The sequence below is a fragment of the Eulemur rufifrons genome, chromosome 10 (genome assembly GCF_041146395.1).
Source record: "Eulemur rufifrons isolate Redbay chromosome 10, OSU_ERuf_1, whole genome shotgun sequence".
Classification (NCBI taxonomy): domain Eukaryota; kingdom Metazoa; phylum Chordata; class Mammalia; order Primates; family Lemuridae; genus Eulemur; species Eulemur rufifrons.
In genome coordinates this window covers 7,002,544-7,021,890 of record NC_090992.1, presented here as the reverse complement: position 1 = coordinate 7,021,890, position 19,347 = coordinate 7,002,544, and the positions used below count along the sequence as shown (strand labels likewise).

Genomic DNA, 19,347 nt, shown 5'->3' with positions numbered 1-19,347 from the left:
AGAGTGCCATGGCGTCAGTCCAGCTCACAGCAACCTCAAACTCCTGGGCTCAAGCAATCCTCCTGCCTCAGCCTCCTGAGTAGCTGGGACTACAGGCATGCATCACCATGCCCAGCTAATTTTTTCTATATATTTTTAGTTGTCCAGCTAATTTCTTTCTATTTTTAGTAGAGACAGGGTCTCGCTCTTGCTCAGGCTGGTCTTGAATTCCTGAGCTCAAATAATCCACCCACCTCTGCCTCCCAGAGTGCTAGGATTACAGGCATGAGCCACCGCGCCTGCCCGGAAGCTCTACTCTTAACACCCAAGGTCTGGAACCAACATAAATGTCCATCATAGCAGACTGAATAAAGAAATAGTGGTGCATTTATGCAATGGAATACTACACATAAACGAAAAAAAGCAAACTACAATAAAGTGGAGAAACATGGATAACCTCACATGCATAATGTTGAATAAAAGAAGTCAGACACAAAAATATACTTACAGTATTATCAGGCTGGGCACAATGGCTCACCCCTATAATTCTAGCACTTCGGGAGGCTGAGGCAGGAAGATTACTTAAGGCCAGGAGTTTAAGACCAGCCTGAGCAAGGGAGAGACCCTGTCTCTACAAAAACTAGAAAAATTAGCCAGGTGTGATGGCACATGCCTATCTATAGTCCCAGCTACTTGGGAGGCTGAGGCAGGAAGACTGCTCAAGCCCAGGAGTTTCAGGTTTTCAGGTTGCAGTGAGCTATGATGACGCCACTGCACTCTAACCAGAGAGACAGAGCAAGACCCTGTCTCAAATAAAAAAAATAAAAATAAAAAAAGAATACTTACTATATTATCCTATTTATATGAAGCTCAAAAACAAGAAAACTAATTTATGGTAACATAAGTTAGAATCATAGTTATTCTTTAAGACTGGGTGGGGGCATGAGTGAGCCTTCTGGGGTGCTATATCTTGATCTGGTTGTTCCATGGGAAAATTATATATACATATATACTTAAGATTTGGCAGTTTATTATATGTGATATCCAATTTATAAGTATCATATTTTATCCATCATTTATAGGAGTGTGAGAAAATAGTGTTTTGTTCTGTTTTTTTAAGAGACGGGGGCCTGCTCTGTTGCCCAGGCTGGAATGCAGTGGCATAATCATAGCTCACTGATCCTTCTGCCTCAGCCTCCCAAGTAGCTAGGACTATAGGTGCATGTCACTACACCTGGCTAATTTTTAAATTTTTTTTTGTAGAGACGGCATCTCGTTCTTGAACTCCTGGGCTCAAGCAATTCTCATACCTGTGACTCCCAAAATGCTGGGATTACAGGTATGAGCCACCATGCCTGGCAAAAGTCTTTTCTTTTCTTTTTTTTTTTTTTTTTTGGAGACAGAGTCTCGCTCTATTGCCTGGGCTAGAGTGCTGTGGCATTAGCCTAACTCACAGGAACCTCAAACTCCTGGGCTTAAGCAATCCTTCTGCCGCAGCCTCCCAAGTAGCTTGGGACTACAGGCATGCACCACTATGCCTAGCTAATTTTTTTTTTTTTCCTATATATTTTTAGTTGTCCAGATAATTTCTTTCTATTTTTAGTAAAGACAGGGTCTTGCTCTTGTTCAGGCTGGTCTCGAACTCCTGACCTCAAGCGATCCTCCCGCCGCAGCCTCCCAGAGTGATAGGATTACAGGCGTGAGCCACCGTGCCCAGCCAAAAGTAATTTCTTGAAAATAAATTCTTGATATACTCTATAATCAAATAGTAATTTAGTTCATAAGGTTTCTCAGGTTTAAAAAAAAAGTTATTTAGGGGAATCTTTAAAATAAATGTATTAAACATTCCAATTGCTAATCCATTTATACAGATTATTAGCTCAGACTTTTTTCTACAACGTACTCTACTGATTACCTTGAAATATCAGTATGTGTTTGGTAGAGCAAGGATACAAGGACACCTCATTCAGAAATAATACAGCTATGGTTTGAGAATTTTTTATATTAAGAAAAATAACAAACTTTCTTAGGAGTTGTGCAAAGACAGAGACAAATTCTTTGTCACGCCCCCTCATCAAGGATTAACCTCTTTCCTTCCTTGAATGTGGGCTGCACTATGACTAATTTAATCCACAGAATTTGAAGAAAATGATGCTGTGTCAGTTCTCAGACTCTCTCTTAGAACGTTAATCTTTAGAATACAGCTAACTTTAAAGAAGCACAAGACAGCCACAGGGAGAGACCACCTATGGCAAGACAGAGGTCCCAACCCTCCAGCCATCCCCACCTAGGTGCCAGACATGTGAGTTAAACCATCTTAGAAATTCTACCCAGCTGCATGAGAAATACCCCATCAAGAGAGACCAACAGAAGAACCCTCTGATCAATTCACAGAACCATAAGAGATAAGTGGCTGCTATATTAAGCCACTGTTTTGAGTGATTTGTTACAACAATAGTCAATAAAATAAAAATTAACATAGCCAATAAGCTTACTTAATCACATCACAAAAAACATTTGTACTTCCAGGTAATTTTCTTGTCATTAAATCTGTCTTAAAAAGTTCTCAGAATGCTTTGAATTTCTTAGTATTTCATGTAATCTTTATAGATATGCATAGATGCATGATATCAATGTGCTTACAGAAAAAGAAAAATGATTTCTGGATTGATAGCATTAAAGGTGACAATTCTCTCTCTTTCTCTTTTTGTTTTTTTAGAGAGGGGATCTTGCTATGTAGCCCAGTGGTCTCAAACTCCTGGCCTCAAGCCATCCTTCCACCTCAGCCTCCCTAGTAGCTGGCATTATAGGCATGAGCTATCACACCCAGCTCTAAAAGGTGATAATTCTCTTAGATACAAAATGTTTGGATTAAAAATACAATTCTAGATTATCATCAAAAGAAACAGTTAAATGCTTTACAGGTTATCCATAGAGTATATGAGTCAATATATTTTGAGGTCAATTTTCTATATAAGATTATAATATGAAGCTATAGAGACAATAGAAATATGCCTACTATCTCCAAAATTACAGTTTTAGGAATAATATCCCTAAAGCCAAATACTTTACTTTAGGATTATATGTTACTGTTCTCTTCCAAAAGCACAGATACTCAAGCATTAACTGTGTTTAAATTAGAATTGGGTTAAGAAATTATATAAACCAAACACCAATTAATAATTCTTAAAGGTTTAAACACATATGATCTTTTCTTCCCATAAAATCTCAAGTGACTACAATTTAAAATTACCATGCAAGCCTCCATTAAGGCAGTGTGCATCTCATCCGTTTTATGCTCTTGATCTGCACCAGCTTCAAGTAGAAAGCGAACCATATCCAAATGGCCTTAAAAAAAAAAGAATAAAATTTTTAAAAGAATTGACTATCCATTTAATACTTAAGTATTAAAATCTGGAATCTTTTTCTTTCAGATATCGATGCAAAAAATTATGAGAACTTATTCTGTATTCAGTAAATAAATCAGTAACAGTTTTACAAAGCCAATTCAAAACAATAAGCAGGCTCTCATAAAAGTCATATTATCTAGGCTTTAAAGGCTAAATTAGTCCAAAGCATATAATTCAATTTAAGTAAAGCAATAATGCTTTTTCCTTGATTTAATCTACATAAACTATTTATCAAATCAAAACACTGAAATCAAACAGAAAACCAACTGAAGTATCTTTGGATCACACTTTCCAGAAAAGCAGCTTTAAAACAACCATAAACTCACCGTGGCAATGAGCAGGCACAGAAAACTCCATTTAAAATAATTCTAGTTCTAAATATACATTTAACATATTATATAAACAGCCTTAATAATCAATAAGAAAAAGATAAACACTCCAGTGGAAAAATGGGTAAAGGATATGAAATGGTAATTCAGAAAAGAAATGCAAATGAATATTGAACTGATAAAAAAGATATTAAACCTTCCTACTAAAGAAATGCAAATTAAAATGAGACACCGTTTTTTATTACTATCAAAATGGCAAATATTAAAAAGAATGCTAATACCCAGTGTTGATGAGGGTATAGAGTGGGGTAAAGGGCACTCAAACTGCTGGTGGGAGTTAGAATTGGTTCAACCTTTCCAGAAGGCAATTTGGCGATATGTATCAAAAGTCTTAAAAATATCCACACCCTTTGACCCAGTAATTCCACTTTCAGGAATTTATCCTAAGGAAATAATCAGAGATTAGGCAAAAATGTCTACACAAGGATGTTATCACAATGTTTTTAATAATAGTGAAAAACTGGAAACAATTCAAGTGTCCAACAAGAGGCAATTATGGTGCATCTATTTGATGTATTTGGCAGAGACTGCTAGTTCCCTACTCAATATCTATGCTCTTATTCTTTCTTAATAACAAAACTCCAATTTTATGTGGGTGGCAACATGCCTGACTAAAGACTACATTTCTCTGCTTCCCTTGCAGCTAACTGTAGCCAATGAGACAGATATTAAGTGAGAGTTACAAGGTGGAACTTCTAAGAAGACTCTTTTAAAGGGAGCTTACTAAATTAGAAGGCACTCCTTATTTTGCCCTTATCTTCATCATCATTCCTAGAATATGGTTTGCTGGGGCCCTAGCCACCATCTTGGTTTATAGGTAACCTTAAGGACACTAGGATGGTGGAGTAGAAAAACAGAATTCTAAAATCTTGATGACAAAGGAACTGCCATCCTGGCCCTAAACGGCTTAATCTTGGACTTCTCTTTTGTTCAAATTAATTTAGGTTCTGAGACATATGCAGTCAAATCTAATTCTAACTGAAATAGTGAAATACCACATGATCATCAAGATCAAGATCACGTAGTATTTGCAGTTGTGTTACAAGAATATTTATTGAGATGGGAAAGTGTTCATGATACATGGCTAAGATAAGACTTTTACAGTGTTAGAAATAAATAAATTTTAGTGTTTAAAATATATGTATGTCTGTTTATAAAGATATTTAACACACTGAAAGTGCATACACTAAAATATTGTTTACAAGTAATGTTTTATCTTTAGATGGTAGCATTACATGTCATTTTTGTATTTCTTTGTGCTATTCTGTATTTTTCAGGTTTCTTACATCAAGTGCATACTATTATTATTATTATTTGGGTATGTATTCTTAAATAAGCATTGGAAAAAATCATATAAAACAGAAATTATTAAATAATGGAAACCCTTTAAATCTGTGCTAAGTGGTTTGATTTACTTCATAGATAATTGAATAAATCTGAATTAAAATAATAAACATAGACTGAAAAACTATACTATAGGAAATAAAGGCTATTAATAAAATGACCTTTCTATATAATCTCTTATAAACTAGATAATTTTATAGCATAGGAAAAACATAAGCAATACAAAATTAACTTAAATATTCAGTTATTACGAAAAATTATAAATATTCACGCATATATAAAGTACCTTTGTAGCATGCAAGTGTAAGAGCACTTTCTTTGAATTCGTTAGAATGAGTATTGATGCCTGCACCATGATCTAGAAGAACTCTTGCAACTTCCACATGACCTGCACTAGCTGCTTCCATTAAGGGGGTATGTCCATTTTCATTATGATCTTCTATATTTGCACCTTCATTAAGTAGCACTTTCACAATGTCAACAAATCCTCCAGCGCAGGCATAAGTTAGTGCAGTATTTCCTAATAAAGAATGAAAAGAAATATAAAATTATGACACAATTATGATTATGCTATCACTTTAGTTATACCTCTTCAATTCCCTTACATGAACCACTACAAAATCTCAAGTTTTTTTGTCATTGGTTAGAAGCATCATTTTAATTTTCTTAATAATCAGAAGATTTTCTTAAAAGCCCAATACAGGCTGGGCACAGTAGCTCACACCTGTAATCCTAGCACTTTGGGAGGCTGAGGCAGGTAGATCTCAAGGCTAAGAGTTGAAGACCAGCCTGGCAACATAGTGAGACCCCATCTCCACAAAAAATTAAAAAATTAGCTGGGTGTGGTGGTGCATGCCTGTAGTCCTAGCTACTCCCGCTACTCAGGAGGGTTGAGGCAGGAGGATCTCTTGAACCTAGGAGTTTGAGGCTGCAGTGAGCTATGATCACACCACTACACTCTAGCCTGGACTTGACCCTGACTGTATTAGCAAACCAAAAAAAAAAAAAAGGACAATACAAAAGACTACACATTATAAATGTCTGGACAATATAAAATGTCCAGAAAACGCAAATCTATAGAGACAAAAAGTAGACTAGTAGTTGTCTTAACTGAGGTGACTACAGATGGGCACAGGGATCTTTTTGTGGTGATGAAAATGTTCTAGAATTAGATTGTATTGATGATTCCTTACTAAGAATCATTATTGTACACTTAAAATGAGAATTTTATGGCATATGAATTATATCTCAATAAAACTGGAGCTGCATTTGGACTGAGCCTCAGGGTGAGTAAGATTCCCGTAGGCAGAGAAAGATATCTGGTATCATTTAAGTAATCAATTAAGTAAAAGCAGGTGACTAGAATGGTGAGCATATCCTCGTGGAGTTGTAGTGCAGAGCTATGGGTTTCAGCCCTGATGTCTTCCTACACTGACTACTGCTTTGGAGTACAGAAGAAAGACTCCTGGGAACTTACACTTTTAACAAGCTCCCTAAGTCCAACATGCAGACAGTAGATACAATTAAATAAAATTAATTAATTAACTAAAAAATGAACTTGACTAAGAACTTACTGGTGGAAAGATAAAACAATTTCCTTCCAAAAATTTCTATTTTCCCAATGAAGTATGAGTTATAGCAATCAGTGGAAGTGGGGAAAGGTAGGTGGTTTGAGTGGTGTTTGAAATGGCCATATGGAGAGTATAGTGAGGAGTCCATCAAGTAGTATATGGTTACTGTAAGGTATATAACAATCCCTTCCTTCTACATAGTGTACCTACTTAAGCTTAAAAAAAAAGGGGGGGGGGCCTTGATCTCAGGCAAGCTCCTGCTTCTCTCAAAATGTTTACTTGCTTTTCAAAAATAAAGGTACCAGAACAATCTGGTGGTTTTCAAACTCTGCTCCAAAGAACTTCAGAATCTCCCAAAGAAGTTCCTCAGGGACCACAGAGGGAGATAAGAGAGGCCTAGGGACCAGGAATCTAAGGCCCAGCCTCAATTTATCCCTACTTTAGATCAACTCCCCTTTTGTCTGTGTACTATTATATCTGTGTTTCAACATACTATTTTGTTCAAAGTTAAGGTTCTTCGGCAGAAAACAACTTTAAAGCCCACTGAATTTGATGATCCCCAAGAATCCTCAGAGAAAATAAAAAACTTCCTTGATGGCAGCAACCTCTTTATTGAGTATTTCTCAATAAAGTATGAGTAAATGAGTATGTACATAGCATAATGCTATTAACGGGAAGCAAGTTTGGATTTTATCATCTTTTTTTTTTTGAGACAGAGTCTCACTCTGTCTATTGCCCAGGCTAGAGTGCCGTGGCATCAGCCTAGCTCACTGCAACCTCAAACTCCTGGGCTCAAGCATCCTCCTGCCTCAGCCTCCGGAGCAGCTGGAACTACAGGCATGCGCCACCATGCCCAGCTAATTTTATATATATATATTTTTAGTTGTCCAGCTAATTTCTTTCTATTTTTTTTTTAGTAGAGACAGGATCTCGTTCTTGCTCAGGCTGGTCTTGAACTCCTGGTCTCAAAGGATCCGCATGCCTTGGCTTCCCAGAGTGCTAGGATTACAGGCATGAGCTACCATGCCCAGCCGATTTTATCATCTTAATTTTAAATATTTTGCTGTGGCTCACCAACCAATGAACGCCTTCCCCCCCCCCAAAAAAATTGTGGTATAGCAATGCAATGAAATATTATGCAACCTTTAAAAAATCATTTGTAAAAAATAGTTAATAAAATGGAAAAAATGAAGTCACACAAAATTCCACACATGGTGTGATTTCAACTATGTAACTGTATACATCAAAAATATTGGCAGGAACTAAGTTAACATAGTAATAGTGGTAACTTTTGTGCCACAGATATTATGGGAGAGTAATCCTTTATTTTTTCTACTTCTCTACATTTCTCATATGTTATAATAAGCATATGTTACTTTTATAACCAGACAAAAAAATTCAGTAAATACTAGGCACGTAGCCTTTGCCAGACCCATAGGGAGATAAAGGAATGGAATGCAAGAGGGGAACTCGCATTCCTTATCCCTCTTGATAAGGACCTATGCTGGAGTGGCAGGATGTGCAGGAGTCCTAGGAACTAGCTGTTTGATAAGAATTCATTACAGTGGCTATTCTGGCCCAGTTACTCTACTCCTCTGGAAAAATTCTCTATAAAACCCAAGGCTCTCCCCTTCCCTGCGTGGACACTCTTTTCAGCCTCCACCCATCTGTACCTAGATGTTCAAATAAATAGCATCTTGCTACGCCTGAGGGTTTGTGTGTGTCTCTCTCTCGGCTCCGGACCCAACAAATAATTCTGGTCGTTCACCACCACTCTCTAAAATAGATTGCTTTCTTTTATGTACATGACAGAGATATTTCCTATATTTAATTAATACAAGGAGCCACTTTCAAGGGTTCCAACTATAGTATGCACAAAGCTGCTCAGTCGAAAGAAATGACAGGCAGAGTGGTTCTCCTTTCTAAGACTAGTGCTCATTCTATTCTTAAATTTCATATAAAAACAGAAAAAAATAGGGAAACAGCAGGGCTAGCTTGGTGGGTGGTAGCTGTAGTAGCAGCAGCAATAGCAATAGCAGTAATGGCTTTTTAGTCATTTGCAGTATTGCCACAGCACTTAAGTACTTAATATTCTGCTGAATAACTATTGTTTCACATGTCACTCAGTATTTTCTCTTTGATTAAATGGCAACCTACTTGAAGACAGAGATTACACTTAATATATCTCCAACTGGACAATGACAGAGCAGGAAATAAAAATAAACAAATACATTGTGGTCAAATTAAATCAAATACTTAAAAAATATTTGACAAGCTTTAAATGAGTTCGTATTATTCTTCAATACTATATAGATGTCCAATAATACTATGAAACTTTTATAATTTCCTTAATATGTTAAATACTTGCTGAAGAACAAAAATATGTTCTGGGAAGGGTTTATTACATTAACTGCCATGTGAGTTTATATTTAACTGACATTAGTTTTGAGCCCAGGGCCTTGTGAAGCTTATGTCATTCACATACACCATCTCTACCTTAGAAGCCACACGAACTATTTTTCAAGTTGCTCATGTACAGAAAACAATAAAAAATAACATTTGTTTTCATTTAATTAGAAAGGATCATTTTGTTTTCAAAGTTTTTATTTTTATTTTCATAATAAAACACCATGGCCCCAAGGAAAATTTTTTTCTTCTAGTGTGACCGTCAATGTGTTATTATATATCTTTTCTACTTTTTTTTTGTTTTTTTGAGGGGATTTTTAATCTTTTATTTTTTATTTTCCTTGCCACTAGACCACCAGAGACTGGGAAGGGTTTATCATAAACAGGTCATTTTCCCTCTTTTCATACTTCCTCAGCTTATCATATTACATTAAGGGTCATCTTGAAACATCACTTTCAACATTTTTTTAATCAAAAGTATTCTAATGAATTATCCTTCAAAATTACTCCTTTTTCTTTCAATACTGTACAACTTGGAAACACTTAACATTTTCTTTCTAAGTATATTCACTTCTTAATTTTCTTTTACCTCTCCTTCATACAGATTTATTCATAAGACAATTCACTGTTTTAGGCACATTTTCCTCCTGACACATATCTTTAACCTACATTTACAATATCCTCCTCAGCATAACTCCTTGAAAAAAAAAACATTTATTTAAAAGGTCATTATCCCTTGGTCTGCAACTTATTTCCTGACTTTGTTTTGTGGATTTTTATTTATTAAGGGGGTAGGGAGATAGTTTAACCATCCAACAGTAGGAACTAAAGATTGTTTTAAAGGTTAAGCAAGAAAACTATAATTCCAGAACCCAATCTGTTCATAATTCAACTATTCACAATGCCTCTCAGGCATTATGCAAATTAATATTACAAGAACAGGCCGGGCGCGGTGGCTCACGCCTGTAATCCTAGCACTCTGGGAGGCCGAGGTGGGCGGATCGTTTGAGCTCAGGAGTTCGAGACCAGCCTGAGCAAGAGCGAGACCCCATCTCTACTAAAAATAGAAAGAAATTATATGGACAGCTAAAAATATATATAGAAAAAATTAGCCGGGCATGGTGGTGCATGCCTGTAGTCCCAACTACTTGGGAGGCTGAGACAGGAGGATCCCTTGAGCTCAGGAGTTTGAGGTTGCTGTGAGCTAGGCTGACGCCATGGCACTCACTCTAGCCTGGGCAACAGAGTGAGACCCTGTCTCAAAAAAAAAAAAATTAAAAAAAAAAAAAAAAAAAAAAAAATATTACAAGAACAAAGACAAAGTGGTCAGCAAAATGGCCTACAACCCCTTCTAGGTAATCTTGCTCATTTTAAAAATAAATTAGGTTACATTTAAACATTTATCTAATGGTATGGAAAACTGATGTGCTGTCATTATTTAAATTTTTTTTAACGATGTGGTTGCCTCACTAGCACATAAATTAAATTCAAAGAAACTCACTACCAAATCTATAACTCAAGACATATGACCAAAGCTGCTCCTATCTCCATATTTATACTGTGAAGCATAAATAAATACTTACTGAGGATTACTAAAAGAGTAATCCTTACTAGGGTAGCTTTTATGCTACATAAGAATATCTCATTAGAAAATGTATTCAGCACACTCAACATGAAAAACCCTATAGAGTAAACACTCTCTGGTTAATCTATGATCTAAAGTCAAGGGAGTTACATTTAAGTGAGATAAAGAATCACAGGAGATATAGCTCATATTTTGCCTCTTTATATATTATTATGTATATTATTATCCCCCCCAAAAAAATTGTCCCCAGCAGAAAAACTATCAATCTTTTCTTAAAAAATAAAATTTTGTTGTGTATATTTAAGGTACACAACATGATGTTATAAATATAGTAAAACTGTTACTATAGTGGAATAAATTAACACACTCATTATCTCACAGTTACCCAATTCTCCCCCCCGTGGCAACAGCAGCTGTGAATTACCCATTTAGCAAAAATCCTGAATATAATACACTATTAGTAACTATAGTCCTCATGCTATATATTCGATTTTTCAGCTTGTTCATCCTACATATTTGCTACTTTGTATCCTACATGTCTCCATTTCCTCCCCCAACCCTGGTAACCAATGTTTTATTCTCTATCTCTATTTGACCTTTTTTCCCCCTGAAGATTCCACATATAAGTGAGATCATGCAATACTTTTCTGTGTCTGGCTGATTTCACTTAGCATAATGTCCTCCAGGTCCATCCATCTTGTAGCAAAGGGCAGGATGTCCTCTTTTTTAAGGCTGAATAATATCCCAGTGTGTGTGTGTGTGTGTGTGTGCGCGCGCGTGTGTGTGCATAAATATATACACATACTATAAAAACTGTCAATCTTGACCAAACAGAATCTAAGTTTGTTTTAAAGACTTATGAAGGCCGGGCGCGGTGGCTCACGCCTGTAATCCTAGCACTCTGGGAGGCCGAGGCGGGTGGATCGCTCGAGGTCAGGAGTTCGAGACCAGCCTGAGCAAGAGTGAGACCCCGTCTCTACTAAAAATAGAAAGAAATTATATGGACAACTAAAATATATATATACAAAAAATTAGTCGGGCATGGTGGCGCATGCCTGTAGTCCCAGCTACTCGGGAGGCTGAGGCAGGAGGATCGCTTGAGCCCAGGAGTTTGAGGTTGCTGTGAGCTAGGCTGAAGCCACGGCACTCACTCTAGCCTGGGCAACAGAGTGAGACTCTGTCTCAAAAAAAAAAAAAAAAAAAAAAAAAAAAAAAAAAAAAAAAAAAAGACTTATGAAGATATCAAATTAATATGTATTTCACTCGGAGATCCTACACAAGAGTTAAGATTTTTCTGTAAGTTTATACAGGTTTTCCCCAGGAATCAATTTTTTTTCTCTTTCAGGTTACAATGAACTGTGTCAATTTTCCCCCAATTAATGTATCACTCTCTACGTACCTGTTGCAGACTGGGAGTTGACATCTGCATCATGAAGAAGTAATAATTTCACAATATCTAAGTAACCTCCACTGGAAGCTGCCATCAAGGGAGTTATATCTCCTTTATTCCCTCGATCTTCAACATTAGCATGCATAGCAAGCAATACCTTTAAAACACATATACACACAGAGAAATTGTTAATTCATACTATTAATAGTATTTCTAGAGAATATACTGAATCTATGAAGATATTCTTTTAGAACAGGGAAGGGTGAGGAAAAATGAATAGTAATCACCTTTTAGGAAAATATATAAGTCTTCACTACTCAAAATGCCAGGTTGTATGTAACATTTTACAATACCATTAGTTTTTTTTTTTAAGAGACAGGGTCATGCTCTGTCACCCAGGCTAGAGTACAGTGGCATGATCATAGCTCACTGCAGCCTCAAACTCCTGCCTCAGTGATTCTCCTGCCTCCCAAGTAGCTGGGACTATAGGGGTATGCCACCATGCCCACCTAATTTTTTTTATTTTTGTAGAGACAGGGTCTTACTATGTTGCCCAGGCTGGTCTCAAACTCCTAGACTCAAGTGATCCTCCCGCCTTGGCAGCCCCAAAGTGCTGAGATTACAGGCATGAACCACCCCACCTGGCCTCATTACGTATTACTCTTTAAATAAAGTAGGTAGTCACATTAACCATTTAATTATAAAATGTGCGGTGGCTCACGCCTGTAATCCTAGCACTCTGGGAGGCCGAGGTGGGCGGATCGTTTGAGCTCAGGAGTTCGAGACCAGCCTGAGCAAGAGCAAGACCCCATCTCTACTAATAATAGAAAGAAATTATATGGACAGCTAAAAATATATATAGAAAAAATTAGCTGGGCATGGTGGTGCATGCCTGTAGTCCCAGGTACTCAGGAGGCTGAGACAGGAGGATCCCTTGAGCTCAGGAGTTTGAGGTTGCTGTGAGCTAGGCTGATGCCACGGCACTCACTCTAGCCTGGGCAACAGAGAGAGACTCTGTCTCAAAAAAATAAAAAAAAAAATTATAAAATGTGACTGCTCTTGTCAAGTAATTTGTATTATGCTTGAGGTTATCTAGCAAGATAGCAGAACTATTCTCATAAGACAGAAACTGATAAATATGGGACTAATTCCCAATACTGCTCTAACATAGAAGTAAAAAAATTAAAAGAATTGGAGTAATCTGAATGGAATGAAAATAACAACTACTTTCTATTACAATTGTGTCTTACTTCGAAAGACAAGTTTACAATATGATTATTATTTCTATTTGTTTCTTATTCATTAGGATTAGTTTTGAGTAAGTAGCAGAAAAACAGACCAATGCTAGTTGTATGTACAGGCAACAAAACAAATTGTTCATCTGTTTCTATTTTACCTACTGCCAAAAAGGGAAGGAGGGGAGGAGAAGACCCTGGCCTCTAATTATAATTTCTTTTATAAGTGATAAAAATAAATAAAACATCAAACCCTTGCACGATTTTAATCAATGAAGAGTATTTCTGCTTACTTGCGCTAATTCATAATACCCTGCGGAACAAGCCAAACACAGCAGGCTTTCTCCTTCTTCTGTATGTTCATTTACACTTCTGCCTTCATCTAGCAATTTACGAACAGCATTGACATCCCCATCTGAACAAGCTTCTGCCAGACTGCGACTAAAAACAAAACAATTCGATAATTACCTGATACAGAAAGACACAGGGCCCTATAATAAATTACATTAAATATAAAGAGTTAGTCATACACAGAAAAATGTTAATATAGTAAGAGAAAAACAAATTGTATGAATATCTTAAATGTTGAGCATCTTGTTTGGAACTCTAATTATTCATGTATATCAACCAAGCCAGAAAGCCAGTAAGTGAATTTGAAAATAGCTGTCATTTTTATCTTCCAAAATCTTCTAACATACTGTAACAAAGCATTAAATAGACAAATTTTTAAACTCTACCAGTATAATGGTTCCCAAGGACATTTTGGGGTATAATCCTATGGCTTAAAAATTTATTTGGTAATAGTCAAGGTAAAAATCTAAGAAAACAATTTTACTGCAGAATGACTAGATCAATGACTCTCAAACTTTAACGTGCATACAAATCATTCACATTTCTTGTTAAAATGCAGATTCTAATTCATTAGATCTGAGGTAGGGCCTGAGATTCTACATTTCTAACAAGCTCTGAGGTGATGCTGATACTGCTAGCCCATGGACCATATTTGAGTAGTAAGCAATTAGCTTATTGTATTGATAACTCATTTCATTTATTACTACTCAAGCAGTCAGTTTAGAGTTTACTACTACAACCTTTAGAATTATCTTCCTTCAAAGTGGAAAACAGGTGTTATTCAGTTTGGATTTCTCATAGACTCTAGTATAGTACATTTCACAAGAATGCTCAATGAATAACAGTTGAATGTAAGAATAAAAATATCCATTTTTATACCTATATAATACATATACATTTATATTTCCACTTAAAATATATATTCTAACATTCATTTGGCTAAAGTTTATAAGCTCCTCCAAAAGATATATTTAACAAAAATTGGCTACTGCCCCAGAATCTACAAGAAAATGTCTAATACACAGCCAAAGTCATGAAATACATACGTGTCCACCTGTCCTGCATTGTGGCCATTTTCTGCTTTCATTCGTGTCAGTGCAGCAGCAGCTTCATCCAGTGCACAACTAACTGAGGATGTCAGTCTCCGGAGTACCTCAGGATCTGCAAAAGCTTTACCATCAGCAGTTGACAATTTGCCAATTCCTTCAGTGTGCATCAATCAATCAGGTAGTGCAGGGCAAGAAAAAGTATAAAAGTGCAAATTGTAATTACATTTCTAAACACTATTATTTAGGGGAAAGAAATGGCACAGTATCCATAGATAAGGCAGCCAGAAGATAAGATTGATAATTTCAATTCTGTCACTATGTCGAAAGTCCATGGCATAACCACCCATGTTTTAGTCTATCTTTACAATGCACAAAATATTAATCTGTCCTCTAGCTAACTCCACATGTAACTTAATATAATGCTTATTGTATGAAACCAATGAGATTTCTTTCCAAGTACACAGTCATACCATATGATTTCTAGTACAGGATATCTGCCTACATATATTATTTTCAGCAGTAATGAAGGGGATATTCTATAATTCTATAACAAACAATCCAACAGTTTCTTTCTTTGGTCAAATACCCACTTAGAACAATCTTCTGGCACAACATTTTAAATTAAAATAAGTTCATATTTATAAATACAATAAAAATTTAAAAATCAGATATACAATATCCAACAAATTTATATCATCATTTATAATGAGCTACCACACAATTTACTAATAATATAAAATGAATGCAAACTAAAACAGTAAGGTACTATTTTTCATCTATAAAATTGACCAAAAAAGTTATTGAGGTATGAGGCCTTCTCAAAAACTGTTGATCCCGAAGTATATACAGATACAAACTTGGGGGACTAATTTGACAAAAGCAATCAAAGTTTTAAATACAAATACCCTTTGATCCAGTGATACCACTTTCTAAAAATCTGTCCTATAGAGATAGTTGCACGAGTAAGAATAGTTACAGATATATAAGGATATAAACAATTGTATAATTTGTGCTATTGAAAAATTAGGTATAAGCTAAATATTCCTGAAGAAGGAATTGGTAAAATTAATTATGGTGCATCCAAGCAATAGAATATTCTTACCCTTTAATAAAAAAAGAAAGATCAACATAAACTGTCATGGAAGTATGCCCACAATAAATTAAGTAAAAAAAAAAGTTATAATACATTTTGTATAGCATGATTTATTTAATTTTTAAAAACTTATGTATGTTCAAATATATACATAGATTTATATCATCACAAGAGGAAAAGTATATGTAAACATTGACAGACAATAGGAAGGCTTTATTATCTACTTAATACAATTCACCTTGCTTTAGCTATTTCATATGTATCATATTTATAATCTAGAAAATAATTTTTAAAGTCTCTTTTTTTTTTTGAGAGTCTCGCTCTGTTGCCACGTGTGGAGTACAGTAGCATGATCAAAGCTCACTGAAACCTCAAACTCCTGGGCTCAAGTGATCCTCCTGCCCCAGCCTCTGGAGTAGGTGGGACTATAGCAGAGCACCACGACATCAGGCTACTTTTTCTATTTTTAGGAGAGATGGGGTCTTGCTCTTGCTCAGGCTGGTCTTGAACTCCTGACCTTGAGCAATCTTCTGCCTCAGCCCCCCAGAATGTTAGGATTACAGGTGTGAGCCACTGCGCCCGGCCTAAAGTCTTTCTTGATATGGCCTTGATTCTTAATTTTCTCTAAGAATTTCAAAGAATCTTAAAGAAAAAAATATTTTCAACTTCATTTTGTTTGAATTAAAACAGTATCAAGAATTCCATCTTCGGCCGGGCGCGGTGGCTCACGCCTGTAATCCTAGCACTCTGGGAGGCCGAGGTGGGCGGATCGTTTGAGCTCAGGAGTTCGAGACCAGCCTGAGCAAGAGCGAGACCCCATCTCTACTAAAAATAGAAAGAAATTATATGGACAGCTAAAAATATATATATAGAAAAAATTAGCCGGGCATGGTGGTGCATGCCTGTAGTCCCAGCTACTCGGGAGGCTGAGACAGGAGGATCGCTTGAGCTCAGGAGTTTGAGGTTGCTGTGAGCTAGGCTAACGCCACGGCACTCACTCTAGCCTGGGCAACAGAGTGAGACTCTGTCTCAAAAAAAAAAAAAAAAAAAAAAAAGAATTCCATCTTCCTTAAGAAGGGCTAGCAATGTCTACCACAATCTCATAATTAAAAACACAAACTTAAGTCTAAAAATTCCTCTAAAATGTTATAGACTTAACACAATGTCTAAAAAGCAAGTGAAAATACTAAAGCACAAAAAAAGTATTCATCAAACAATTAACTTGCACCGGTCTTAGAAAAGGGCACATTACTTTAAGTTACATCTGACAATTTCTTTGGGCACAATATTATATTCAACAATGTCTGGAGTTTAAATTGTCAAAATACACAAAAATTTATAATTCAATAGTTTCTGGCCTGGCATGATAGCTCACACCTGTAATCCCAATACTTTGGGAGGCCAAGGCAGGAAGATTGCTTGAGGCTAGGAGTTCGAGACCAGCCTGAGCAACACAGTGAGATCTTGTCTCTACAAAACATAGAAAAATTAGCTATGATCACACCATTGCACTCCAGCCTGGGCAACAGAGCAAGATATTGTATTTAAAACAAAAAAAAAAAAAATTCAATAGTTTTCTGATACCTCCTTGGAGACAGAAAGTCATTACTTTCAGGGTTTATTTTCTAATAATATATGTATAAAAATAAGTAATTCTAAGGTATCTTGCTACTTAGACCAGATTTACTATGAACCAAAAGAGAAAAGAGAGGGAAAATGTGTAAAGTGCCAGAAAAGAGCCAGTCCTAAATGAGAATCATAAAGTGTCCAGAAGAAAAAGAACTGAGTTTAAAGGCCTTAATCAGGGGCCATGGAGTAGTACTCACAATATGAATGAAGTTCAAGCCTAAACAGGAATACAGATGTACTACCACCAATAATCAAATATGTCCTTAGGAAGTAAAAGAAATTAGTCTAGAGAAGACCGTGAGAAGTGAAACACCTCTTCTCCACATTTCTCTCTGTTCTAAGAAAAACAAATGTAAGGTTCCAAAGCATAGAAAAAAGATTAGAAGGTAGCATGATACTGTCATTTCAGATCTCATATAGTACATGTATAAATCAGAACTAAGAGATTCACAAGAAATCTAGACTAGAAGGGAGGGACACCCAATGTAATTCATCTTTATACTTTATTTTGTTCAATCTATTAAGTTTCAATCAATTCCAAAAGATGTAATTCATAGTCATACTTTATTTTGTTCAATCTAAGTTTCTATCAATTTTAGTCCACATTAGATGGACTAAAAGTCAATCTGCTACAAATTGTACCTATGCAAAGAGGAGTTACAAGATGACAGCAAGTAAACACATCCCTAACACAGTATCTGTGTCTTTCCAAGAAAAATATAAAAATGCTGAATTTCCTTCATCTCTTACCTTTCCCCTAGTCATGATTTAGTGAAATGTAACACTTTTTTTTCCTTCAATATGAATCCCATAACTTCATGAGCCCCATAACTATGTTTCAGTCAAAGATGGACTGCATATATGACAGTGGTCCCATAAGATTATAATGGAACTGAAAAATTCCTATCACCTAGTGACGTCCTAGCCATCATAACATCATAGCACAATGCATTACTCATGTGTTTGTAGTGATGCTGGTGTAAGCAAACCTACTGCGCTTCCAGTCATATAAAATTCTAGCTCAAACAGTATATATGTGCTAGTACAGTATGCACTACTTGATAATGATAATAAATGACGTTACTGGTTTATGTATTTACTATACTATACTTAATATTATTTTAGAGTATATTCATTCTACTTATAAAAAAAAATTAACTGTAAAACAGCCTCAGACAGGTCATTCAGGAGGTATTCTAGAAGAAGGCATCGTTATCATAGGATATGACAGTTCCATGTATTATTACCACTGAAAAACCTTCCAGAGGGACGAGACATGTAGGTAGAAGATAGTGATACTGATTATCCTGACTCTGTTTGGACCTAGGCTAATGTGTGCGTTTAAGTTTATTAACACAAAAGTTTAACAAGTTTCATTTAACAAAAAAGTTTAAAAAGTAAAAAAATTTAAAAATAGAAAAAAGTTTATTGAATAAGCATATAAAGACAATATTTTTGTATAGTTGTACAATACATTTGTGTTTCAAAGCTAAATGTTATTACAAAAGATTCAAAAAGTTAAAAAAAGTTTAAAAGTTCATAAAGTAAAAAAGTTATAGTAAGCTAAGGTTAACCTACTAATGAAGAAAGAAAAATATTTTTTATAAACTTAGTGTAGCCTAAGTGTATAGTGTATATAAAGTCTACAGTAGTGTCCCATAATGCCCTAGGCCTTCACCACTCACTCACTCAACTCCCCCAATTGAGCAACTTCCAGTCCTGCAAGCTCCCTTCATGGTAAGGGCCCTAACAGGTATACTACTTTTTATCTTTTATATCATATTTTTACTGTACCTTTTCTATGTTTAGATATATTTAGGTAAACAAATACTTAAGGTTAACATTGTGTTACAATTGCCTACAGTATTCAGTATAGCAACATGGCTTATAGGTTTGCAGCCTAGGAACAATAGGCT

General features: G+C 35.8%; 1 protein-coding gene across 5 annotated transcripts in view; it reads right to left on the bottom strand.

Moving 5' to 3' along the window:
• ANKHD1 (ankyrin repeat and KH domain containing 1) overlaps positions 1 to 19,347 on the bottom strand; it is a 123,288-nt gene that overhangs the window by 77,090 nt on the left and 26,851 nt on the right. For 4 of the 5 annotated variants that reach the window (XM_069483735.1, XM_069483736.1, XM_069483738.1 and 1 more), the window contains exons 3-7: positions 14,707 to 14,863; positions 13,603 to 13,750; positions 12,084 to 12,231; positions 5,409 to 5,642; positions 3,233 to 3,327 (exon numbers count right to left, since the gene is read on the bottom strand). In XM_069483735.1, coding sequence (XP_069339836.1) covers positions 3,233 to 3,327; positions 5,409 to 5,642; positions 12,084 to 12,231; positions 13,603 to 13,750; positions 14,707 to 14,863 — 782 coding nt within the window. The remainder of the gene's footprint in view (positions 1 to 3,232; positions 3,328 to 5,408; positions 5,643 to 12,083; positions 12,232 to 13,602; positions 13,751 to 14,706; positions 14,864 to 19,347) is intronic. The other variant, XM_069483737.1, reaches the window with a different exon arrangement.